General features: G+C 28.6%; 1 protein-coding gene and 1 long non-coding RNA gene across 2 annotated transcripts; both read right to left on the reverse strand.

Moving 5' to 3' along the window:
- Positions 1–14,512: 14,512 nt before the first annotated feature.
- On the reverse strand, positions 14,513–15,199 carry LOC136080122 (uncharacterized). The gene has a single exon (XM_065796732.1). The coding sequence runs from the start codon at positions 15,197–15,199 to the stop codon at positions 14,513–14,515; it is 687 nt and encodes a 228-aa protein (XP_065652804.1).
- Positions 15,200–22,757: 7,558 nt separating this feature from the next.
- Positions 22,758–27,426, reverse strand: LOC136080476 (uncharacterized). The gene is made up of 6 exons (XR_010638485.1): positions 25,392–27,426; positions 25,061–25,231; positions 23,804–24,828; positions 23,426–23,588; positions 23,079–23,340; positions 22,758–22,921 (listed from the first exon to the last, which is right to left on the reverse strand). It is a non-coding gene; the product is annotated as an uncharacterized LOC136080476 (long non-coding RNA).
- Between the last annotated feature and the right edge of the window lie 542 nt (positions 27,427–27,968).

The raw sequence follows: 27,968 nt of genomic DNA on the forward strand, positions 1-27,968 counted from the left end.
ATTTATTCCTCATTAAGTATTTTTTAAACAACTCAAATTTAAATATACCAACTAAAGAAAAACAGTGAGGGTATACTGGAAAAGTTTTTTTTAAACTAGGAGTATTTTTGATTGGTTCAAAAGTTGAACTTGCTCTTATTAAAAACTTTGACCAATCATTCTAAGTTGTATAATTAACAAAACCTTTATAAACAAATCTTTATGAATAGTTATATTAAATAATATTTAATAATATTTATTAAACATAAATATTATTAAATCTTAAATCTTTTGATACATTTTGAGCAATAAAGTATTTTTTACCTGTTTAACTTGAAGTAACCATATTTCTGGAATTTTATTTCTATGCGTTTGTAGATATAAATTTCTTTTACAATTAGCACATAGGTGGTTTAATGTATCATTTAATTTAGAATTAAACCTAATATATAATATAAATATATATATATCTATATCTATCTATCTATATATATATATATATATATTTATATATATATATATATATATATATATATATATATATATATATATATATATATATATATATATATATATATATATATATATACATATATATATACATATATATATATATATATATATATATATATATATATATATATATATATATATATATATATATATATATATATATATATATATATATATATATATTTATATATATGTATATATATATATACATTAGCTGTAGCCAGTTTGAGGAAGTTTTCAAATCTAAAATATCATACACGCTAGGTTTGGGGCAAATGTTAAAAAAACATCTCCCAAAAACTTAAGCTCAACAGGTCCTCTCTATCCTCACCCCCTAAGCACTTTTTTAGAAAAAAAATTCTCAAAAACCATCAAAAAAGCCGATTTTGTAGGTCCCAGGGGGAAAGTAAATGAAAAAAATTTGAAATTTTTTTGTTTTTGGGGTGTTTATTTTTACCTATAAATTTTAGCAAAAATACATGGTATTAGAGTTTTTTTCGAAAAATTTTTTTTTTTTTGTAATTAGATTTGAAAAAATTACAATATTTGATAACGTACTTAACATATTTATGTTTCTGACAAAGGATTATAACAATTTATCAAAAATATATACTTTTTGCTTTTTTAGTTAGTTATGTAAATCTACATCTAGTAATTTCTAAAAGGTGAAGATTTAACGAGACCCAACTTTAGTAGCTCAAAGAACAATTGAACTGTTCCATTTGTTGTAATAGTAAATTATTTTACATTAATTGTTTTAATTTTGATTTTTTGGGTCAGTAAAAATTAATAGATTTATCTAAATATGTATAAAGAATAAGTGTGTGGTCAGAAAATAGGATGTAAACGAACACTAAGGTCTAAAAAAAACTATTCATTATCGAAGAAGCAAAACCAGCCATTAAAGGTAATAATTAGTTTTAGAAACCCTTAAGGTAAAAAATTTAGCTTAACTTTCTATTTCTTATTTTTTGTAAACAAGGCTGTCAACTTCCAACAGGGATGGAAATACTGCAGCACTTAGCTTACCTACAATCAGTTTTAGCTAGAACATCAAAAAAAGCCTTTATTCTTGCTTGTCATCCTCAGAAAAACATTAAAAGATGTGCAATGAAAAGTAAATGTGATTGTATTTTGGCCAAGGTAAAAGAGCCATGGGTTAAAGCTGGATTTTTTATACTAAACGATCAAAGTCGAGTAAAAAATCTTTCAAATCTGGGCAATGAAAATTCAAAACTTAAGAAGCATGAAAAAAGGGGATCCGCTGCAGATTTAGCAATGCAACAAGATTTTAAAGTTTACCTAAGCAAAAAATTCTGGGCTGGCATTCCTTATCTTAGGAATACAATAAAAAATGACACAAAAAGATCTGATTCAGACAAGCTTGAGGATTTGGAGTTTCTGGAGGACCAAGAAGGGGAAAAAAGACTTATGCTTGGATCAGAAGATAAGAAGTACAGAAAAATAGTATGTATTTCTTTTAAACCAAAAAATAAAATTGCTAGGCTTTCTTGCCAACTTACTTACAATTTACATGCCAATTAAGACGGTTTATAATAAAAATAGCTAAACAAAGAAAACAATGTTTACTCACTATATCAATCTCTCGTATAATTGAATTATAAATAATAAGTGGTAAATTTTTTGTTACATTTTTAGGCAATGAAGAGTAGCAGAAAGAGAAAGCAGCAAGTGAAACAACAATATAAAGAATTAGGGGGTACAACTAATGTTTAAAATAATAAAGATACTAGTGAGGACTCCTTAAGTGATACTGATTTTGATCCTGGAGAGTGGTTTAAAAGAAAACAGCTAGAAAAATAAAACATGCAAATCAAAATATATGAATGATGTCAAAAGAAGATGTTCAACATGCAATGAATGAATCCCTATACCCATGCATAGTGTATTTTGATGGCAAAACATTAATTGAACTAAACAAAGGAAAAAAAAATTAGAACTGATAGACTGGCTGTACTCGTAAATATTGAAGGTGAGACACACTTGCTTGGAGTACTTCCTTTACCATCATCCTCTGGTGAAGATCAATGCCATGGCGTAATGGACCTTCTTAAGGAGTACAACCTTGAATCCAAAGTAGAAGGAATATGTTTTGGTACTACTGTAAGTAACACTGGGTTAAAGAAAGGTTCTTTAATCAGAATATCAAACAATTTAGGGAAATCTCTTTTACTTATTGCATGCAGACATCATGTATGTCAATTAAGAATGGTTCATTTTTGTAATTCAGTTTCAGATAAACATTCCACAAGTGCAGATAATCCCATTTATAAATAATTAAAAACAAGTTTTGAAAATCCTGATTTTAATTACAATCAAACAAAACTGATAGAGTTTGATTGAAAAGTAGTAAGGGGAACTATTCTTGAGAAAGCTGCGCAAGAGTCTTCGAACTTTTGCCAAGAATACATTACAAATGGAAAAAAAAATAAAGATTTTATCATTGATGATAGAAAGGAGCTTGCAGAAATTTACCTTTTCTTAGTGTTACTAAAGATGAAGAAAGGTAAACTACCGTCGTAGTTTACCTTTCTTCATCTTTAGTAACACTAAGAAAACCTAGAGCAGTTCATCATGCTAGGTTTTTATCCAAAGCACTTTACTACCTTAAGCTACAGCTTCTTTCCAGCCATCTAAAGTTTTTAAACCAGAATAATAAACTCAAGACTGAAATCAGGCTAATAAGTGATAGTTTGCTTTTATGCCAAATGGTATTTACAGGCTAATGACGCTATAAGAGCTCCCTTTCTTGATTATAAGCAATACACCAAATGCAACAGTACCGAAAACGTTGTGTCAAACAAAATGCTGTCGATGCAATTTCAAGCTCTATTTACAAACACAGTTGTTATTTAGATTCAATAATGATTCCTCTTGCTCTGTTGGATGATAATATGTCATTTGAGGAGAAAGCAAATCTTGCAAAAGCAATTCGTACTTTTAAAATGCCAATTACAGCATGGTACAATACTAAAAACAAATCAAAATTAGATTTAAAAGATAAAACAGAAATGGGAAACAAAATTAGTGAACATCCTTTTTCACTTGCTCTGTTGGTTGATGAATTTTCATATTTTTTATGTTGGAAAGAATTGGATTAGAGAAACAAAGGATAAAAGATTGGCTTTCGCTTCCCCCTGAGTTTTGGTTTACTCAATCTGCTTTTAAAAGCTTTCAGAATTATGCCAAATCATTAAGTGTAGTAAATGACAATTCAGAAAGATCTGTTGGAATGATGCAGCAAATTATTCATTGATACAATAATGAGGAAGATAAACATAACACATTGTTAACTGTTGAAAAAGTTCGTTGTGCTTTCAGAACACCTGGAAGACGTTCAAAAAAACTTTCTAAAAGTAAATTTGCAGAAAGCTTATCTTCATTTGACAAAAAAAAGAAAAGTGGTGAAAATGAACATAAACACAACTGAATTTCTTTGCTCTTGAAACTTAATCCAATAACATCATAGTAATATCAAATATTGTAATTTTTTCAAATTTAAATACAAAAAAGTTTTTTTTTTTGAAAAAACTACAATACCATGTATTTTTGCTAAAATTTATAGGTAAAAATAAACAACCCAGAAAAAAAAAAATTTAAATTTTTTTTATTTACTTTCCCCCTGGGACATGCAAAATCACTGTTTTTGATGGTTTTTGAGAATTATTTTTCGAAAAAAGTGCTAAGGGGGTAAGATAGAGTGGACCAGTTGAGCTCAAAATTTTTGGGAGTTATTTTTTCAATATTTGCCCCAAATCTAGAGAGCATTGTATTTTAGATTTCCTCACACTGACTACACCTAATGTATATATATATATATATATATATATATATATATAAATATATATATATATATAAATATATATATATATATATATATATATATATATATATATATATATATATATACATATATTAATATATATATATATATATTTAAACAACTTTAAAAAGTATTCTACACAATAGAGTGGTCAATGTTCTTAAAAGAACAGAGCAATTATATAAGTAGTAGAAAATCACTTAACAAAATTTTTTTCCATTTAGCACTGTGTTTCATCAACAAAGATTCATCAGAAATGGATGATCAAATTAATAAAACTTCAATTTATACCAAAAATTAAATTACAGGAAGTTGCAAATGTCTTAACTACTGTAAATTTTCACACATTTGTGGAATTTGCTGACACTATTATAAAAAGAATTCTTTAGAAATGATTAATTATGCTATTTTTTTTAAATGCTTTTTTAAAAAGGGTAGTTAATGTAAATATTATTTGAACTCATTTATTTTTATAGTTTTGTAGGAGAAACTTATTTTTGTGCCTACATTTAGAAATTAATTCCGTTTTTTCCATTCACCCTCTGTTATGCCAATATATTGTTTATCAGGTGCATTCTTAGAGGAAACAACACATTTATATACCACATTTTTTGATAAGCAACTTTCACTCATTGGACAATTGATTTTTTGTTTACAATTACAATTTTCTTTAGTTTTTTCATTTAGAATTCTTTTTTTGTTTAACAAAGCCTTATTGTGACCTTTTATAATTCTATATTCCATATTTTTTGTGCAACTGTAGCTAACTTTAATTGTATTTCGATTAAAAATTTTATGTAATTTATTAGATCGCGGGAAATGCTCATCGACCAATTTTAAAAACACTTTTCCTATGTTAGTAGAAACATTTTCGCTATATGGGGGGTTGAACCAAATTACATTTCTAGTTCTATTTCGTTTTTTTGTATTCTTTTTTTATATTTATATAAATACATATATATATATATATATATATATTATATATTAGGTTTAATTCTAAATTAAATGATACATTAAACCATCTATGGGCTAATTGTAAAAGAAATTTATATCTACAAACGCATAGAAAAAAAATTCCAGAAATATGGTTACTTCAAGTTAAACAGGTAAAAAATACTTTATTGCTCAAAATATATCAAAAGATTTAAGATTTAATAATATTTATGTTTAATAATTATTATTAAATATTATTTAATATAAATATTCATTAAGATTTGTTTATAAAGGTTTTGTTATTTATACAACTTAGAATGATTGGTCAAAGTTTTTAATAAGAGCAAGTTCAACTTTTGAACCAATCAAAAATACTCCTAGTTTAAAAGAAACTTTTCCAATATACCCTCACTGTTTTTCTTTAGTTGGTATATTTAAATTTGAGTTGTTTAAAAAATAGTTAATGAGGAATAAATGTTTTGATAAAATAGTAATAAAATTATAAAACTTAGTTTAATTTAAAGCAAGGAATATTTTTATCGATGTGGAAAAAAGGAAAAAGTTAAAAACCTAGTTAATCATTCCTTGGGAGATGAACAAAATGGGTACCTAAAGTGTGCAAAAAAATATTAGCTTGTATACTTAAACATTAAATGGAAAAGGAAAATATTTTTAATGGACAGAAAATGATGCTTTCAACTGGTGGATACAAACCTCCAGTTTAAGTTGGTGCATCAGATAATAAAACTCATCAAAGAACCATAGACCTCTTGAAACTATCATGGAGTAACAAGTTGCAAATGATCTGAGCGATAATAGAATCAAACTACTTTGCTTTAAGCAGAGAGACGTGGGACAAAGCAGTTTTGAGAACAATATATTTGGAAGACTGAAAGAACTACAAAAAAATCTGAAGACCAATTATGATGTTCTTCAAATAAATCAGGTGGTTGTTTGATTGAGAGAGATGTTGTTATAGTGAAAGACAATCTGATTTTTTTAATACAATAATTAGTAACACAGGACTTGATCTCTATAAGACTTTAGTGCAAGTGTCAATGGATTCTGGAGGCGGGTTTATGAAGAAATGTGTTAATGTCTTACTGTTTGATGAAAAAGAGACAATCGCTTTCGAAAATCAATATCTGGATTCCGGTGTCCAAAAAGTTCAATTTTTGGCAATTGTAGCAAATATACCAGAAAGTTACAACAATATCAGAAAGACTATTGAGCTTCTAAATCTTGACAAACTTTCTTTCTTTGCAGGTTATTTAAATAAAACATGATTTTTTTTTATTGTATAGGTTTGATAGTAAATTTTAACAAAACAAAAAACTGACAAAAATAACATGACTATAAGAAATCTTTATTTTTCAATAAATTCTTTAATAACTGTTTCAGTAACATATTTAGTTGGTCTAAAAATTACTTTTAACATTTGATTTGAAGGTAGCTAACGTTGTTTTGGGAATTAACTCTCATAGTGGAAAATATGCATTCATTTACTGTGAAGGTGAAATGGAAGTAAATGTTTGAGCCAAAAACATTTAGAAGCCTTCATAATAATTACAGATCAGCAGCACTTTGTTTTTGAGAAAAATGGTGCAAACATGAAAGAAATAAAATACCATCATAATGTTATATTCTATTTCAAGACATGGTTATCAAAGTGCCAGTTCAAGGTTATGAGAATCATGGCCTAAAAATTATTTTAGGCAAGAAAAGTTACAAATATTACTAAAAAATTTAGATTAAATGTTTGTGTTACGGTTGTACCAGAAAATCTTTTATAATAGACTCTCACCAATATTTAAAGAACTTGATTAAGGTTTTGTTATTTACATATGTAATTAAATTACAAAAACAAAAATTCAAAAAATTTATTTTCTAGCACACACCTACCCATCCCTTTAAGGGGTCTGGATGCATATAAAAAGCAATTTTCAGACACCTCTAGATAGATGTGAATTTTTTTTTTACAAATATTTGGTAGGTATCTTCATAGGGAACAAAAAAAATTCAGAGTGAGCGGACACAAAGACTTGCGGTCAATTTAGCGCACTGTGTATAGTTTATTTTTATTTGATTCATAATTTTAACATTCGTTATTAAAACAAAAAAAAGTACAATATTACTTGCCGGTAATTGAACGCCGGTCTCCGCCGTTGTTGTCAAAAATATTAACCTCCCGGCCAAGTTAACACCTAAAGCTTTGTAACTTAACTTTATTAAAAATAATATTTGTATTTCATTAAAGATGTTTTTTAAATTGGGATCCTGCGCCCCAAACAAGGGCTTTGGGGTCGTATGAAGTATCTAAGATACCTCCTTCACCTTTTTTAAAAAAATTTTTTTTTTGACAAAATAAAAGATAGGGGTATTTGAAAAATGTACGTACTTTTTAAGGGGTTGGGGACTTAAAAGTACCCATGTACAGGTGGAGGGAGGTCAAATTTCAAAATATTTGGCGTACGTACTTTACAAACGACCCCTAACGTTGCTGTTATTGCTGTTGCTGTAACTTTTTTTGCTACTTAGTCCAAAATATTTGTAGCAATAATGCAAAGTTGCATCTGTTTTGTTATTTTGTTATTCAGTCTCACGTTTCATTTATCTTATGTCTACAATCTCATAGGTACGTATACGTACAACCTTATACGTGTGTCTCATTTTTGTTTTATCAGGGGCAATCAAATTTAAAACCTCTACTCTAATTTATCGCTTCTATTTGAAGGAAAATCTTTAAAAAAATTAAAACAGTGTCAGATGTCATTAAAAGCATACTTTGCATATCTATATTTTAGAAACATGTGAAGATACTTTAGTATGGTTTTTAAAAAAATCTATTGCAAACTTTGTTTCGTGCTTCTTGAGATACTTTCGAGAGTAGCTAATTAAATGTATACATAAATTTATAACTTCCGTACTATGAATTAAAACTTTGTGCCACAAGAATGTACTATCACAAATATATATCAAGATTCAAAGATCAAGTTTTAGAACAAAGTTAGTTTCTTAATTTCAAATGCAGTCAATTTCTATTTTTCTTCAAAAATATCAACTTAATTGGTCTGCAATAAAGTTTTGATGATGGCTATAATGGCATAGTGGATGATGGCATAATATAATTAGGTTAATGATTTTGCCAAATAATATTATGACAGCCTTCATTCAATCTTAGCAACAGTGCAAATAAAAAATGCAAATACAATTAGAAAATCATTAGTAGCATTGGAGTTTTCTAATCTTTATTTCTAGGTACTGAGGCCAGAACTTCTGTAACATCTCCATTTGCCTATTAATGTGAGAGACAAATTAGATGGTGAATTTTTAAGAAACTGACATTGTATATCTATTAAACTTTCACTTGCTTTGCTCCATATGCTTTAAAGTTTGACTCCAGCTCACGTTTCTGATACAAAAATAATGTCATTTTGAGGGTAACACTAACTTTGGATGTACATAAGTTATGGTAAAATGGAAATACATTATGTCTTGCAACCAAAAATCATTTTTTGTTTGTTTATAAAAGTGACCAGAACACTTGAAATCTTTATAATAAGCTAAAATCTATTCACTTCCTAATGTTTGCCACCACAAATCACATTAGTAGATTTTTATTCTAATCTAAAACAAATAATTATTAAAACATAATAATTCATTCAATTCCAAGTTTTTTTAACTCGACAAAATACATTGACAGATGTGGTTAAGTCACGGGCACTCCGCAATTGAACTAAGTCGAGAACCCGTCTTTTAGTTTTTAGAGACAAACATTTAAAATATTTTTGGGCCAATTTTGACACCAACTCTTTTTAGAAAAGCTGTGAAAGCATAGATCCTAATCTATGCAAACTTATCTTCAATTTGAAACTACTTGTCTCTAGCCAATTTTAAATTTGATTTAAAACATAGACCATTGTTCTATTGGCTGCAGTCCACTTTTCTTCAAAGTTTGCAGATATGCTTGCTATTGTAATTCTATTTTTTTTGTTTTTGCAAACCACTGGTTACATTTTTGTGAACCATTTGTATTATAAATAGTTTATATTTTTAGTATAAACTCTTTTTTGCATTTGCTTCACAGCTCGTTTCATTTCTGCCATTCAATTTTTAATTGACTTGGCTTTTTTTCAGTTGACTTAGTGAACAAATTCGTTCCTAATAGAAAATATAGTCTATAGAGAGTTTTTGTTAAGAGAATTGGGGCCAACATTCTTTGTCAATAAGTCTGAAAAAATAGTTGCTACGCCATTTTTGAGAAAGTGTGTTAGTATGAGGTTCGGCACCACTTAGCTGGTGCTTCATCTAAAAATACCTTTTTTTCCTTACTTTACAACCATAGAAAGATATATTTATTGATATAATTATAATATATATTGTTGATAAATTTTTGTGCCGTTGTCCAATATAATTTAAGGAGTAGTGCCTTCCAAGCAAACTTTTAACTAAACTTCCTAACAATGACTTTTTGTTAAACATTTTGTGGAAAATGTCATGGTTCGGTTTGTGAATCTTCTGTATTTGTCTAACACCGCTATTGTTATGAGCTTCATTAAAATTTGAATTTAAGACTTCATTGTTTAGACAAATTGAGATCAAATATTTTCTTGTCAGAAAAGAAAATTCTCAAAAATCGTTCTTTTAAAAAATTTTGACGAACCCGATTTCCAAAGGTGATTATTTAGCTTTTTGAATACCTGTACGAATTGTTTAGACTCTTTTCTTGTAAATCATATTTAAACATTCTCTGAGCACTCTTCTTGAATTTACAGATTCAGTGGTCAGTTTATGAGTTAAGACGCATTTTTCTTCTCCGCATGGGGGTGGGAAGGGGGGGGGGGGCAAGTTGCCACCTACCCACGCACTCAAAGCCGCTAAACTGGCGTATCCTATAATTTAAGTTTCTCATCACAAGCTCTGCGTTTGTTTTAAACGAAAATAGAAAACTTGGTAACGATAAATCATCGCTGCACGCATTTATGGCAGAAAACAAAGCAAAAATGTTTTGTTTAAAGAAAATATCTCTTATAATCATAATGTAGTCACACAGACAGTTGATTTTTAACATAGTTTGGTGTATCAAAATTACTGACTGTACAGTGACAGATTTTCGTAAAACATAAATGACTTTGCAAACGGTAAACTACCTTTTTTTTTTTAAAGGAGAAAAAAAAAAAAGCTCGTTTACCGTACATAAAAGTATCAATAAAAAAAAATTATCACAATTATGATTCTCGAAGAAAAACTTTTCCAAGGGTTAATGTGCCACCAACAACCCTTGTTGCCTCCAACTCATTTCCTTGACCCCCATGACGCTAAACCACAATCATTCACTGGTATTACAATTTTATTAATACTTATGAAGTCCTTTAGATAAGAAAACCTTAAGTTTGTCAAAAATTTTACTTAAACTTCTTATGCTTATGTGTATTTTCATTAGATTGAATTTTGAAAATGCTGCGAAGTATTTGCGTTTAAATCTTTTAAAATATTTTTAAATCAAATACAAAATCACACTTTAGGAGGTAGAGGGGGTTCAGGTATATCTGATCGTTTTTGACATAAGGAAAGGGGTTAAAAAATGACAAATAAACGGACAAATATAATGACTTACTATATGAACGACCTCCCTTAATTGCATTTAACAATGAGTTGTTTTACTAAAACGAAAATATTAACCAAGCAAGAGTTATGTAACGACGTAAGTGTTCATTTTGAAAGCAACAAAAACTCACCAGAACTTTAGTAAATGTAGCTTTAATTTACTTTACACAAATTGAAAAAAAAATTGTTGTAACTAAGCATTGTTATTTAAAACTTTAAACGTAAAATTGTAACGTTTAATATTCTTTTGCATGTATTATTAAAAAGTTTAAGTTCTTTAACTAAATTTAAGAAAAAAACAAGACTTTATCATGTTTTTGTTAACTTAGGTTACATGAAAATTACAAAAAATATTTCGTTATTTTCTTAAACTATATATATTTTATAAAGTATAAAATCTAACCAACGACAAATTGAACATGTTAGTACGAACAATTTTAATAAAATTTGACTACTTTTCCACTTTTCACCGTGGAATTACATACCGTAGCGTGGGGTAATTGAGCACTTCATGCAATAATTGCGCACCCGTTAACATATTCATTTTAAAAGATAAATACAACATTTAGGATGAATGCTTTGTTCATTTTCAAGCTAAAAAAAATACATAAGTAACTTTTAAAAAGTAAAAGTTGTTAATTACAGCTTTTTCGGAATTAAAAAAACAACCAATAATAAGTTAGTTATATCACGGTGTAGATTCATTAAACTCTGTAAAAAAAGTTAACTGGAAACACTAAGGGTAAGCAATTGTAGTTACAAATTTTCTTAGAATTTTAAATTTTTCTCTAGTATACCATTCATGATATGTATAATATATTAAATTTTTTAAATGAACTGATTATAAAATATAGATGTTTAAAGTAAAGGTGGGGTAATTGAGTACTTTTATATGTGGTAAAGGATCGCGTTTTGAATTAACTAGTTTTTATTTTTGAAATATTTTTGATAATAAAATTAATATTTAAAGATACAAACAGTTTGAGTTTTTAGCTCACATTTTTTACTTTTTTATAAAAGATTTGTGGAAATGGTGTGAATCTACTTAAAATCAAGTGAAAAAGTCAAGTCAAACAGTCCAAACCTTACTCAGATAGTGAACTCAAAGACCTATCGAACTGGTAGTGATGGAGAAACTTGTAAACCTGTAGCAAGGCTACTAAATATACCACACAGAACTTTAAGGTGTCTTATTAGTGATTTACGCAAAAGTAGTGTGGTTGATCGGAAAAGTTCGTTGCAACCAGACAATTGTACAATACATTACAAATTTTAGTGCTTTTGGCTATGTATTTGATAAAATGACCTCAAATTATTTATAAAAAAGTAGTTTAAAAAGGACATTCAAAGCCAATATTTTTTCAAACATATACCTATCCATATTCTCATATCATATTTCAACTATATCTATAACCATAAACTCATATCATATTTAACTATAAACTTATCTATATTCTCATAAGTCATTTCAATCATTATACTATTTATAAAATTCTTATCTCATTTCAACTATTGTCCTAACTATAATTTCTGAGCCAAAATAAAATACTATATTAGATAATGGTAGTATAACAACCATAATGTATAAATATATTATGGTTACAAACTATAAACTCTGAGCTAAAAAAAGTTTTGTGAATTTTTTAAATCAATTGTTCAGTTAAACTATAATTTCATAACTTAAATCTAAGCTCAATTGATTTCGCAAGTGAAGTCTAAGCGTAAAATAGAGCATATCCTATTACAGAGAAACTTCCAGATTGTCCAACTTGTGGATCTCCAGAGTTTAATGTAACTACTAAAACCTGCCAGTAGGAACACTAAACATGGAATCAGTAAAATTTTTGTAAAATGAGATAGTAGTTGTAGAGTCAATTGCATCTTTTGATTGATACAATAGTCCAAATGATTCATTATTAAATGATTTAATATTTAAAAATAAAAGTCTTCTAAACCAGATGATGCTAATCTACATACACTATTCTGATCAAATCCAGGAAATAATGTATAACTATTTTCGTTATATGGTGTCCAAGATTGTATAATAGAGTTAGAGTTTACTGGAGAATTGTATGCATCATACATGCGTACTCTAGATTCCCACCAATTCTAATATATTTAAGATAAACACCTAGACCAGCATTGTCTCTAGTGTCTAATGATATATATTCTTTACAATAAGTTGTGTTTATAAATCTAAATGTTTCAGAGTATAATTTAATAGGTGACAATGATTGAGGTATTGATGTAGTCATTGTAATAAAGAGTTGTATCCAATATGTAACGTTTTGACTAGTTTTATTGTATAATTGAATTACTATACTAGTAATAAATGGTAAATCTAGTGTAAAGTATCCTCCTAATGCATTAGCTGTATACACATTGCAACCTTGTAAAGAGTTTGCATAAAATGGTCCACCAAGAGGTGTAAATAAAAAATCACAGGCTAAAGAAATATTATGATCTCCAACACTATCTGTAGAAGTAGAATAATCTCCTATGCAAATTGCATGATCTGCGTTTATTCTAAGAAATACATTACCTGGAACATTATAATTAGGATCTGATCCTGCTAATGATAACCATAGTTTTCTGAGAATACCAGAACCAGAAGATTGTATAAAAACTGTTGTTGCATCAACACCTGTATTTGGTGGAATAGTCTGTTGTTTTAATCCAAGATATGTTAACTTGAATTTGGTGTTATTCCTAATTAATTAGGATAAAGTGTTTTATTATCAACATAATTTTTTGTAGCAGCATCATGTAAGCTAGTAGGTTCTGGTACACTTATTAATTTATTATAATTCATATTAATATTACTAGCTGCATTATTTTGTCAATCTCTCCTAATGAACAAGTTATTAGCTTGATATAATGTTAAACTATCTACAGCTACAGATGAATTAGTGTCGCGTCCGAATTAATTAACAGGCATTTTATTTATAAAGAAAAAAATTTTTAATTATATTTTTTTTTTAAAAATTACTCTAGATTTTTTAAAAAACTACCATAGATTATTAATATTATTCTGAAAATATTATATACAATATAATATAATATAATATATAATATAATTATTATATACATATAAACACAAGTGTTTCTAAGTTGAACTCTACCATTATTATAATAAACAGGACTTTTTAAATAACTAACAACTTCAACTGGTGTTGGTAGTCCATAAGAGTGAAAACTTAGTTTTTTATCTCCGTCTTTGTTCCAGCAAAGCCAGTGAAATCCCTGCGTACTTGAACCTCCTGTATTTAATATTCCACATTCTTTTCTTTGCGTATTTTTAGGTAATTCATCTCTTACAAATACACCTCTAAAATGTTTTATTCTTAGTTTTTTTGCTGCTTCGATCATTGAAAATTTGTTAGTGGTTTCTTTGGTAAAAGTTTTCCTTCAACATTGATAAGTTTATGACAATTGTTATTTCTCGTTTTTATTTATATATATTTACATTTTTGGACTCTGACATATTTAACCTCTTTAACCTCTTTGGGCTCTGGGCTCTTTGACCTATAAAATATTTACTTTTAGTTTGTAGTGTCCATATGCTAATGTGTGTATACCATCTTCTAAAATAACTCTTTTATCGTCTTCTGCGCTTAATACTACTTTATTGATCTTCTATGATCTTCTAATTTCATGTGAATGTGATCTTATTACATTCATATTCATTATCTTATTTTCTTTATTTATTAAACATTTTTTGTAATCTTCATGTGTTATATACTTTTTAGCAACATTTTTCTTTACTCCTTTACATTTTTTGTTATCTTTTCCGCGTACTTTGTAAGAATACAACTTTAATCTGAGCCCTACAAATTCTTCAGCTTGTGCTCCTCCAGACTCAACTTTAAACATCCCTATTACTTTCTTATCAACACCAACTTTAAAATCTACATTAATTGCTGGGTGTTTTAGGTCAAATTCACTTGTATCAAACTTGCTTTCAACATCTTTAGAAATATCAGCATAAAAGTCTTCTGTTTTAATTTCGTCTGCTAAAGAATCTGTACCAGTAAATAATAGTTTTGCTCGATCAGCATATTTTTTGTTTATGTAATCATAATGAAATTCGTACATTAGAGTCTTGCTCAAATCTAATATACACATTCCTAAGGAAGTTGGTTTAGCATATTTTAATGTTGTTCTTTTCATATGTATTGCTATTAAATTAGCATCAAATATTGTTCTACTTTCAAAGTTCGGTTTTGATGCTAGTCTAATAGCTTCATTTCTGTCTCTTACTAATCTAATATCAACTCTGTTTTCAACATTTTCCATTGTTTTTCCAAATACTGAATTGTTCATGAGTTTAAAAAAGTCTATTTCAAAATCATTAGTTGCTTTAGTTCTATGGTTTGTATTTAGTTCAATGTATTCATTTAGTTATGCTCTTTCTTCAAACTTTATGCCTCTATGAATTTTAGTAATCTTTAATCCTAATCTTTCATAAAATTTAAGATTTTCATAATGTACTATATACTTTTTCCTATTGTTGAAGTTAAGACTTAATTTTTCAACTTTATCAATATTTAATTTTTCAGGTGCAAGTAGATAATCATTATGTTCATCATGTAGATATTCAGGGTAATCTATATCTACTTCTAGTATACATGGAATTGATTTCCAGTTTACTACTTTATTTTCATCCATCATTATTATTAGAAGTTCCTAACCTATTTGATATCATACTAATTCCACTTATTATACCTTTCTTTATCATTAGTATCATATCGTAATCACTTAGCAATTCTAACTTTACTTTTGTTTTCTTCAATGCTGCATCCCAAGCTAATCCGGGTGATTTATAATACCAAGCAGGTTCTAATTTATAACAATTCATACAACATCTCTAAAATTTTCAAAGACGTCAGCTAGAAAAAGCGCATCTGAAACATAGTACAAGTCATGATAATCTCTAAATGTTTTGCAATTAAACTCATTCCATAGATTTTGTGCATGTGAGTAATCATCATCACTTATACTTTCATGGTTTAATTTTGAAAAAAATAATTCTTTTGGCGGTAATTGTGTCTCATTAAATCTATTAATAGAATCAACCCAACCATATGGGTATACACCTTTTCTAAGTAACAAATCTATTTTTTTACCTGAATAAAATTTTCCGATTATTTTTGCACTGGTCTTTTGCTAAATTCTTTGATAAAGCATCTAAACTAGAAGGCATAAATCTATAACTATCTAAGAAACGAAGTTTACGTTTAACTTCGACTTTCTTACTTTCTTTAATATACTCATCAATTTTAATTTCTCTAAAAAAGCTAATATACTTTTCTTCATTGTTTAGTATGCAACTCAATTTTCCTCCTAATAATTTCTTTATTAATAAGTGAGAAACATAATCAGATAAATTGTGAAATAGTACTGGAAAGAATTTTAAAATTTTATAATTTAAATTACAATTTTGATGAGCTGCACCTCTATATTTTCCAGTAATATGACAATGGTCACGTACTTTATCTTCATTTAGTTTTTCTCCACAAATGTGACATGATATTGCTGCATTAAAATCATGCTTGTTTTCAGTAGTAAATATCATCTTTTTTGGAAATTTAATCATACCATAAATTTTCTTGATATCTTCTTCTAAGCTATCAACAAAAATATGTGCAGCATCATCTGTTTCACTACTTGCAATAAATGTGGCTAATTTACTTTGATAAAAACTTTCATCAAAACATTTAATATAATAACAGAATGAACTTGGAATATGTTTCTGATACTGTTTAGTGTAAGATTCATTTGGATTTGGTTCACAAGTGTCAATTTGTTTGATAAAATTTTCAAATTTGTTTGATAAAACACTCCTCGTATCGAAGATTAAAAATGGATCAACAATTGATAATTTCTGTGGAATACTCAACAGCATCAGAAGACCGAATTCATTAGCAAGACCAACAGATCTTAGATATGAATGATCCTCTTTTTTGGAGATCATCATTTCCTATCATATGTGCACTGATGAGATCCAAATCTGAGTCACTCTATCAAGCTGCCTTCGCCAAAATGCAAGAAACCCTAGCAATCACCCCTGCAAACATTATGTCAGATTTTGAACGTAGATTGCAAAATGTTTTGAGAACCTACTTGGCCTTCAAGCTCAGTGAATGGCTGCAGGTAAAATAAATTAATTATTTCAACAGCTACTCCTATTTTTATAAATATTTTATGTTTTTGAAGCAATTTATTCATTCACTCACTGCTAATCTTGTGCACACCTAACATTTAAGATAAAAAAGTTAAAGAGAAAATTTATTGAGCAGAAATGCATTAAAGAGTAAACTCAAATTTATTGTTATAACCATTAAAAATAAAACTTAGGTATGATATCAAGAGTTTTGTATTATTTTTACGGTTCCATTTTGAAAATGCCATCTGCCATCAACTCTCAATCCTTGGACTTCAGCAACTATGGACTTGGACTTTAGTAACTTTGAGAGATATTTGCAGGGGATTGTGACACCTGAAGGGTTCAGCGTCTCTGGTCTATATTACACAACTAACAACAATGCTGAAGTACTCAACAGAAGGCTGAAATTTGCCATGGAAGACCACCATTGTGAATTCTGGCAGTTTATTTGCTTGCTCAATATGCACATCTTTATTTATACCTGCCACAAGATTTATCAGTTAGTCAACAACCAACCATTGCGCACGGATCATCAAGACTATAGTGCTTTATAGAGGATAAAACCTCATGAGGAAAGCTCCTGTTTGGAGAATGATCAACCGAGCGATCAACCGAGCGTTACCGTGAAGCTGTTTTTCTACATGCTTTAAAACTTTACAGTCAGGTATAAAACAAATATTAATTTAAAATTATTACAAATTCAGAATTCATCTGACTATGATAGGAACTGTGATTTGCTAAAAAATGTTTAAGATGTTACTAATTTTTTCTAAATGGTGATAAATTGTTTTGTAAAACCAGCCTAAAACTTAAAATTTGTTTCCTTTGTTTTACTGCATTTTTTAGCCCTCGAGCCCTCCAACAAAGATTCCCAATGAAAATCCTGATCATCTGGAAGAACAAGCTTATTCAATTGCATTAGCAGAAGCTGTCAATCCCAAGTGTGTTATCTGTAATAAATATGAAACATGTCTGTCATCGAAATCAAGGCTGTCCTTGACAGGACAGCCTTGATTATGATTTGCAAATATTTTTTGATGCATTCAATAGGTTCTAGATAGTAGGTATCCAACCTACTGTTCAAACTGTGGTAATCCATTTCAATATGCCCTTGAGCCTTTTCTATAATGGCTTCATGTTCATAGCTACCAATTCTAGTTCTAATTCTGTTCTAGTTTTCAACGATTTGCGAGTTTCATTTTATTTGGAGCAAAATAAATTGCTGCTTTGAAAAAAGTTTGTATTTTTCAATTTTTTTAAATTGATGCCTATTCTAATAATTTTGAATCTTTTAGTTTAGGTTAAAAAATTAGTCTTTTCAAAAAATTATCTCTTTTGTACTTTCAAAACAATATTTTCTGCATTTCAGAATAACTTTTCCGCAAGGTGTCGAAACTATTCCGATTATGATACTTTTAAAAGTTTTTGATGGTTTCAAAGTTATTCTAAATTGCGATTTTTCAAGGATAGTGAACTGAATGCTTACCACACTTGTGGGTTTTATAAGATGGTACATTTAGTTTTTTATTGCATATGTTTCCAGTAGAGTAGAAATGTTATAGTCTACTTTTTGTGAAAAAGCCTGTAATAGAATATGGTAAAATTTTAATTAAAGAGTCAAAAACAAAAAGAAGATTCGCATATTTTGCTAACGTTAAATAGGTTCAAATGTAACGTTTTTTTAAGGACTCATTTAAATCAAATACTAATGTATTTGATTGAAATGAGTCCTTAAAAAAACGTTCTATTAACACACCAAGATATTTAGTTACTCTCGAAAAAACTATTTCATACACCGTAGCATTGTGCTATATTCCAAAATTGAAAGCAACCGATGAACTGCAACTTTTTATGGCATTTCTTCAGTTTCAAGTTATCACCAATAAATGTTTCCAATACTCATCCATTATTTTATGGAGTGTTTGGCATAAATTTAAACTTATTAAGTTATAAACAGATAAAATATCAGCGTTTATGATACAATAACAGCGTTATGTAGAGATATATTGGTACTAATAACAGAATTTTGTAGAGATACATTAAGCAATTATATATTTTAGCAAAAAATACCATGCGACATTTGGAGGTAATAATACTAATACTAACTTTGGCGGGAGACAAAAGCACAAAATAAATAACGCGTTTTGCAGGTTAAGAGAAACATTGTCTACAAATATAGGAGTTGATTGCTCTGCACACATAATTCATAATACATCTTCTACTGCTGCAAATGACTTGTTGATTGATATAGAATCTGGAGTTTTAAAATTTTATAATTTTTTTCAATATAAACAGTAAGGAATGAAAAACTTAAATATTTCTGCGAGTCCGCTGAATTAAAATATAACAACATATTATTACATTAAAAAAGTAGGTGGTTATTGTTTTTTCCAGTAATTGCTAGAGTTGTGGGAACCATTGAAGAATTTTTTTTGGAAGAAGAAAGTTTCCCAATAGCTGCGATAGATTTTCTTAAAAATCCATTATCAGATGTTATATTTTATTTGTACCATTGTTTCCATTACCCGGCCTAAAATACTTACCCGGGAAATAAGAGTTTTAAATTTAGCCGGGTATTACCCAGATAATTTTATTAATTAGGTGTTACAGCAGCAATTACGTAACCTATGGCGTGTAAATTTAGTCAATTTTGATTGAAAAACAAACAAACAAATTTTTGAAAGAAGTGAAAAAGTTTTATAACTTTTACCTTTAAACTCCATTTTTTTTTCCAAGTTTTTTGTCGAACTGACGCATTAAAATTATTGCATCAAGGGTAACATCTCCAAATCTATTTCTAATTTCCGTGGCAAAAATCCCATGGTTGAAAATGCTCGTTCTAGCTCCACTGATGTTGGTTTAATAGTTAATAAAGATTTTAAAGGGTTTTCAAGATTTTTAGGCTTTGCACAGAAGCTTTAAATAAACTCATCTCTTTTTTCAAAATTTTAGATCCAATCTTATCTATATTGATAAGATTGGATCTAAAATTGGTGAATAAACGAAGCAAATTGATGTTAAAGAGATTTTTTTTCATCAATTATAAATGTTTGATCAGGTATAGTAGTAACTTAAAAATCAACTGGTAGCTCTCCACCTGTTTTCTTTGGATATTGTCTGTTTAAAAGTGAAGTAGACAGAAATATTATATTACCTTTTTGTTTTTAGACGAAACCGATTCTTTTGCTCTTCCAAAGCGTCCGGAGATTATAAATATTATATTAAGTGTATAAGATCGGGGTTTCAACTCTCTTGAATTTGTACTTCAAATTTTTCTAGGAGAACAGAGTTTATTGATTTCCCTTGATTTTTCAGCTTAGCAGAAAATTCAGTACCTTTTTAAGCAAGCAAAAGATCAGCATCTTTCTTGCAAAAATATTTTACAGTCATCTCAATGGGAGCAAGAGCATCGCATAGTTCTTAAATCTTCTCCATTTTTTTTATCGGAAACATCTAATTCTTGTTCAAGATGGATCATCGCTACTTTAACTTCTTTTCGAACTTCGTTAAATCTTCGTAGCATTTTAATAAGGCTGTTCATCGCGTTTTACAATCTAAAAAATAGAGCTTTTTTCCTTTCTAAAAGATTGAATGTATTTGATGTTGAATTAATTATCACTTAATTCATCACATTACTCTAGTACTTCTTTATAATCCTCTTCCCCTTCAGTTTCATTATAAATTAAATCATTGTTTATCTTATGAGGTTTATAATGTATATCGTAAACACAAATATGGATTGCAAGTGCAAGAGAGCCAACTTAAATGGAACTGGTGTTTTTTCCAATTTTCATCGTAACACTCGCACCATCAGTGGTTGTTGCTACAGAGTCATTATCCAAATTCAACTGGAATTCAGACAATCTTGACTTAACAAGTTGAATAGCTTTTTCAGTGTTCATGTTTTCGTTGACACGGATCATTCTTAGTGGTTAAAAACTATACAAGTTCAGGTCCATAAAACGACGGTTTCTGACTGAAGTGGATTCGTCGAAGCTAATCGAAAAACGACCTCCTTCTTCTTCTTTAATCTTACGAATGTCTTGGTAAATGATTGTGATAGTTTTACCATATACTGCCATAAATTGATCTCTGATATTATGACGACTTTTTGACAAAGTGTAACAACCTGATTTAAATGCTCTTCTAAGCAGAAAAATATATGCAATTCGGTTACAACTAAGACCATCAATTGCATCCAATTTGCTTATCGCCTCAACAAGAGATTCAAGGCTTTTCTTATAGAAAGTATCATTGCGAGAAACTTTTGATGGTATTGGTGATTGTCTCTCTGGTGACATATCTTTCTCAAGACAAAATTTAGCTTGAATCACTTGAAAGTGTCTTATTTTAAGCTCTGATCTGATACTAAAAAATCTTTTGAGCTTATTAAGAGTTATATTGCAATATAAATAATTTAAATTTGTATTTCCGCACTTTAAAAATACTCCGTAGTTTCAAAAGTCTTAAAAGTAACTCCATTACTTTTAAGACTTTTGAACATCATTTAATATGATTTTGTCCGTATCACATCATTTAATATGATTTTGTCCGTATTATGGAGAAGTTCTGTAACTTTAATTTATGGACTTTAACCGCTAAATTTAGTATACTTTAGTATAGCCTCTAATTTACAGAGCGCCATTTTTCTTTATCACAAAGAAATATTATACACATATATTAGGTTCGTGTGCAAAACTTTTAAACTATTCAAATATTCAATTATTATAAGTCATTGTAAAGAGCTTTAAATCAGTATTACAATGGTGAAAATTTCATAAAAAACAAATGATTCTACTAAAAGTTATGCCCATTTAAGTGACAAAAATTCATTATAAGGAATGCTTAAGAAAACTGCAACCAACTTAAAAAATTAGCGTTCGGCTTACGTTAGTTTTATAATAGAACTTCATTGTTTTGTTTTTAGCGCATGGCTTTGCCTCGCTTATATTTTTATTCAACTGATAACAAAAAAAAAAAATTAAAATTACTTAATTAAAAAAACTATTTCTAATAACGAATTAAAAAAATTATAAATAATAATAATGAGATTAAATCAAATTTTATTTGATTAAATAATAAATAATTGTATAAATAATATATGAAAAAAATATATGATTAAATAATAAATAATAAATATGAATAAATAATAAATAATAAAAAAATAAATCAATTTTTATATGATTAAAAATTTTATTCATACATTAGTTTATTTTATATCTTTTTTTTTAAAGATAATACTTATTATATTACACTTTAATTTACATATATAGGCTTATATATTAAAACGCGTAGTTTATTTGTTGCGTTATTATATATGTACGTAGCCTACTAGAAGGTAAACAGTGAACTGAGAGAAAATAATAACCTTTTTAATTATATCTATTTTTTGCGAGCGAAAAATATGACTTGAAGAAAAAGTCGAAAAAGGATGTGATTTGTGTAAGAGCAATAGTTTTGGGGAAAAACAAGGGCTGTTTTCCCAACCGTACCATTGTTATTACTCAAGTCACATAATTTTCCATTTAATCCGTGATAGATACTAAAAAGTACTAGAATAAAAATTGTTTAATTACTTTGACAATTAGCGATAACATTTCATGTTAATTAGTATTTAGAGAGATGAAGACTTGTATTTAGAAAAAGCGCTTCAGTATCCTTTGTGTATCGCCTCGATTAACACCGAATAATACGCCCAACCCAATAAAAAAAAGATTTATTTGTTTTAAAATATACTTCATAATATAAAATTTAAATTAATTGTTTTCCATATGCTCATTAATGTTTTTTACATAAAAGTGGCTATGAAAATAGCCTAGTTTTAAAGCAAATCTAGAATTGAGATCCAAAGAGAGAAAAAGTTGATCCATCGAGAATATCTAAAAAAAACAACAACAGATTTTTAAATAAATCGATAGATCACCATAGCACAACCATTATTAATAGAGAAGGCATATGTTCTGAAAAATAAATTAATATCTAATATGTTACAAATATGTTATTACTGCATAATTTTAACTATAAGTATAAATTAACCTCTTTCCTGACTTATTAAAGATCCATAGATGCAATAGTCTATTTTTCAGTTTTCATACTGTGAGTTAAAACCTAACAATGATAGATAAAATACATCAAATATTTAAAATAATTACTAAAAAAACCCATCAAATATTAGGAGAAAAAAAGGTTTTTGTTTTAGGTTAAAATTAATTAAAATAACTTAACTTCTGATTTATAACACATTATCTAATTAAAACAGAAATATTAATGGAACAAATTGAATTCTTCGATTTGTCGCCTGAAAAAAAAAGATATGATGTATAAAAATAGTAATCAAAAAAACTGATTTCTATACTGATTGATTTAAACTACTTAACACTAACATCTTGGTGTCCATGCATGCAAAAGGTCATCTTTCTAAGTTGAAATAGTATATTAAAAGCCAGGTGATTGGCTCAAAGCTAATAGTAAACGAGCTTAGGTTTTCCATAGCATGTTGCAACCAAGTCAACCCTGGTTGTTGGATGTCGGTAACTACCCGACTACCTAAAATAAGATCTGATACATAAAAATAATCAATGAAAGAATTATTAATCTTTTCATAATCTTATCAACAACAACAAAAAGAAGGGGGTGAGGGGCTTAATGCACACATTAGGCATTGAAAAAATATTGCTAACCAAGGCACTTACCTGATATCTGTAAATAAAAATTTTTAATGCAAGTATATAAATTATCTTATGATTTACAATAACATATACCTTATTATAATCAATTTGCACATCATTTTTTTATGATATTACCATATTACCACTAATGATGTCTGCAGATAACTGATATTTGCTTATTTCATACTCAACAGCATCATTATCCTCATTCTCATTTGCGTTCCAATATGAAACTATGTATACCATTGTTCTTCTTTTTAATTCTAAGAAGTCTGTCATAATATTACATCTTGGCTGTTAGTGGCATTATCAAACCACAAGAGGCAGATACATCTTCCAATAGCAGCTCCAATAAGAATTTCTTCAATATTAGAAGCCTCATTATCTTCTAGGTCAGGAAATATTCCTTTTATCTGATTAGGCATACAATTTTTTAAAATTTTTCATTTTTTCTCTGTTCTTTGTACTTTTTATTTTGAATTTTTTCAGCCATACGCTTTATAAGTTCTTACATCATTTTTTTATGACATTGTGCATTTGCAAATCGAGTTTTTCTGGCATTAGAAATAGCCCATAATGTTAATTTGTTTTTAATATCAGCAGGTTTTTGGAGAGTAGAGCAGTTGTTTTATTTTTACAAGCACGAAGTTTTGAAGAAAGAAAGCAAAGCGTGGCATTTAGAGCTTTTTGCTTTGCAGCACCAAACATACCCATAAGTTCTTCTGAGTCAATGCTGTGAAGCCTTGCTGATTTAGTCTGGTTCATAATTTGATCATTAGAACTCATGTTGAACTGTTGCTTGCACTGCCTGTCAATGACAATAACAACAGCTTTCAGACATTCAGCTAATGTTTTACTGATTTCATTAGTTACTGGGCAAAAGCTGATTATTGAATCAAAAACAGGATCTTTTATAATATCTCCGAAAAAATCAGTTTTTTGTTTAATTAGATTTAGAGGATCCTTGCTGCTTTCAATAAGAGCGTTCCGAACGTTTTTGACTACCTGAATGCCAGATATGTAGTCAAGTCCCTGACCTGGTTAGATATAAAATTTTGTCATCCAAGGACCAGTCAGTAGCTATCCAATTAAAGTTAGGACACATAACTCACGGATACCTGAAACAAAAAAATTATAAATAAACCGTAATATTAGTCTCTAATAATCTATAATCCCCTAACTATTGCTCTTAGTATTATTACTATTGGTTTTAAAGGTTTATCCCAATGCCTTTAATATTGCACCCTATCATATCAATTTAATATCTGAATGTATCCAAGAATGGAAACAATCATGTAACAGATTCATTTGTTTCAGATGTAAAATCTTAGTACAAACTATATCTCAAACCTCCGCATAACGCTAAGCCAGAAAACAGAAATGATTTCATAATTTCATAGTGATGAATCAAAATACCACATGTGTGAAAAATAATGTGTAGTCTGTTCCGTCTGTAGCGTGGTAGCAGTCCTCTGGGCAGCTTGTGATGGTCCAAAAAGGCTACAAAACCCTTTGGGTCACCTTTAAATAACATAAAGTAATTGTTTTAAAGAGCATAAGGAGCATGTGAAATAAGAAACACTTATATGATATTAAATAAAATATTTTAGATTTATATATCATAATTTACAAAATTATGTTGTGTTAAAGTAAAAAAGCGGGATTAAGATTATAGATCTACCTTTTCCATCTAAATAGCGAAGTTTGTTCAGCTGTAAAACAATATTTGCTGCAATGCAGTCTCTTCCATAAAGTTTTCTTTTTAGAGGTCTCTGATGCTTTGAGTGAAGACTTGCACGATCTGGTCATTGTGTCCAAGGAGTGAAGCTGACAGTTTAGTTCATTTAATGATTTCTGCCAAACAAGGTTTAACTGTCGCATGGTTTGTTGCTACTCTGTCACTCATCGTGTTAGTTATGTTTCCAATAATTGTACTTCGCACATCAGTGAATTGTAGCTGGTAGAAGTCACTATATAACTTGTAATGTGACTCTGATAGTCGTAAGCTGTACCTCCAGGAAGTTGATCAATAACTACAACCATGCCTACTGATTGTGTTGTTAAGTGCACAACATTTACATGAACACCCTCCTGTGTTGTTGCCTCAAAACCAAGTGTCAAATTTTTTGTTGAGAAAGCTCAAGTCAGTAAGTCTGAAATTACACCTAGCTCATGCGTCATTTGTTCCACAGTTGTGCGATGCGGAATGTGACTAAATTGATAGCCAGTGTGAGCTGTAATTTTACTGAGCAGAGTTGGAACACTATGTGTAGGAACTTGGCACACAAGCATGTCATATATAAGTGCTCTAATATCTGTTGAGTAGCATTTTTCATTTTTGGTTTTTTGTGTTGTTTGTTGCATTTGCTCCACTTTTTCCTGTAAAATTAGTATGTCATTTTGCACTACAAGAATTTCAGAATTTTTGTCAACAAGTTGTTGGCTTAACATAGTCTTTTGATAAAATAAGTTGCTTTGGGTAAATGTCAACTGTTATTTTAAAATAAAAATGTGATTTTGAAGTTTCTTAAACTGTAAATGCAAATATTTTTTCTTTAATTTTTTTCGAAGATTAAGGATTATTTTTTCTTTGCAAGCAATAACCTGATTTAGATATTTAACTTGGTATTGTCGGGTCTTTGCCTTTTCTCTTAACTCTTTTAGATCCTCTTTATGCTTTTTTTAAATTTGCTATTTCGTATCCCAAAATGGTTAACCTCTTTCGCACAACTATTTTCCTAGGACTCAACTGATCAGCTTTCAGCCTGGGTAGCAGTGGTTCACGAGAAGAGGTTATTAAAGTGGGACTAGATAAAGGAGATAAATGATTACTATTTGATACAGATAAAGGACTGATGTGTTGAGTAGGTAAAATAGAAGAACAGGAAACAATGTTACTTGAGTTTGTGGTTGAATGCAATGGTTGTGGCACAGCAGATATTGATTTTTGGTATGCAAAGAGCATGTTGCAGATATTATTAAATTGTTCAGAATCCCTTGAATAATTACGAGCATAGAATTTAGATCTATTTACTAGTTGCAAAAACTGACTTTTACATACTTTGGATATTCAAAAGTTTATTGACCATTTCAGCAGTTGTTTTAAATGACTAATTGTTGGATATGAATATATTTTATGCCCATTTCTACATTCAATATTTAAATGAATTGGCATTGTAAAGTTACAAGCTAAATAATTTTTGGCTTCACCGTAAAAAAGATGATTCTTTTTAGGTCTTATAATGCTCTAAAAAAAAACTTAATCACAATTATTATTTTATTGAAACAGCTTTAATCATTTGTTACACTTTTTTAAATAAAAAAAGCTATACAACATGCAACAGAAAAAAAAAAATTGAATCTTAAATAAAATATATATAAACAAATAAATAGCATAGTGTAAATCATGTTTAGAATACTTTAAAAAATCACCAATATTTTTAATAAAGTTTCATTTTTCTAAAAAAAACACTGTGTCCTCAAATGAGGACACTAGTACTACAGGTTATAAAATATAATGAAGTACATCATATTTTATTAGTATTTTTTATTCTTATTTCAGGCTTTGATATGTCTTTGGAAAAGAAAAGAGTTTTCATAAAATTGGAAGAAACAACAAGATATTTGTCTGAATATAAAACTAAACAATCGATCCATGTATCAATTGTTGATATAAAAACTTTTGTTGGATTTTTGATTTTATCTGGCCACCATACGTTGCGAAGTCAGAAAGATTACTGGTCGGAAGATGATAATCTAGGTGTGAAAATAGTTAAAGAGGCATTTAATAGAAATAAACATTTAGAGTTGAAATCTATAATACACTTTCAAGACAAAAAATAATAAAGATGATAGAAAATAATAAAGATGATAGAAATTTTCAAATGAGACCTCTATTTGATGAAATAAATGCAACTTAAAAAAATGTGGATATTTTCATAATAGAACTTGCAGGTCCCCACTCATGTCAGCAAAGATAGTTGAAAAAAATCAATGAGATTATTATGAATTAAAATTTGATAAAAAGAATGAAGTCACAATAGTTAGATGGAACGATAATAGAAGTGTAACCCTTGGAAAAAATTTTGACATCATCAGTCCTTAAATAAAAATAGGAAGATACTGCAAAAAGAAAAAGAGCTTATTCACCTCCCCTAACCATCGGCAATTATTAACTTTAATAAGTTTATGGGAGGTGTAGATTTACACAATTGGCTCCTTGAAAAACATTAATTTACAATTAAAGGGAAAAAATGGT

The sequence above is a fragment of the Hydra vulgaris genome, chromosome 05, assembly GCF_038396675.1.
Source record: "Hydra vulgaris chromosome 05, alternate assembly HydraT2T_AEP".
Classification (NCBI taxonomy): domain Eukaryota; kingdom Metazoa; phylum Cnidaria; class Hydrozoa; order Anthoathecata; family Hydridae; genus Hydra; species Hydra vulgaris.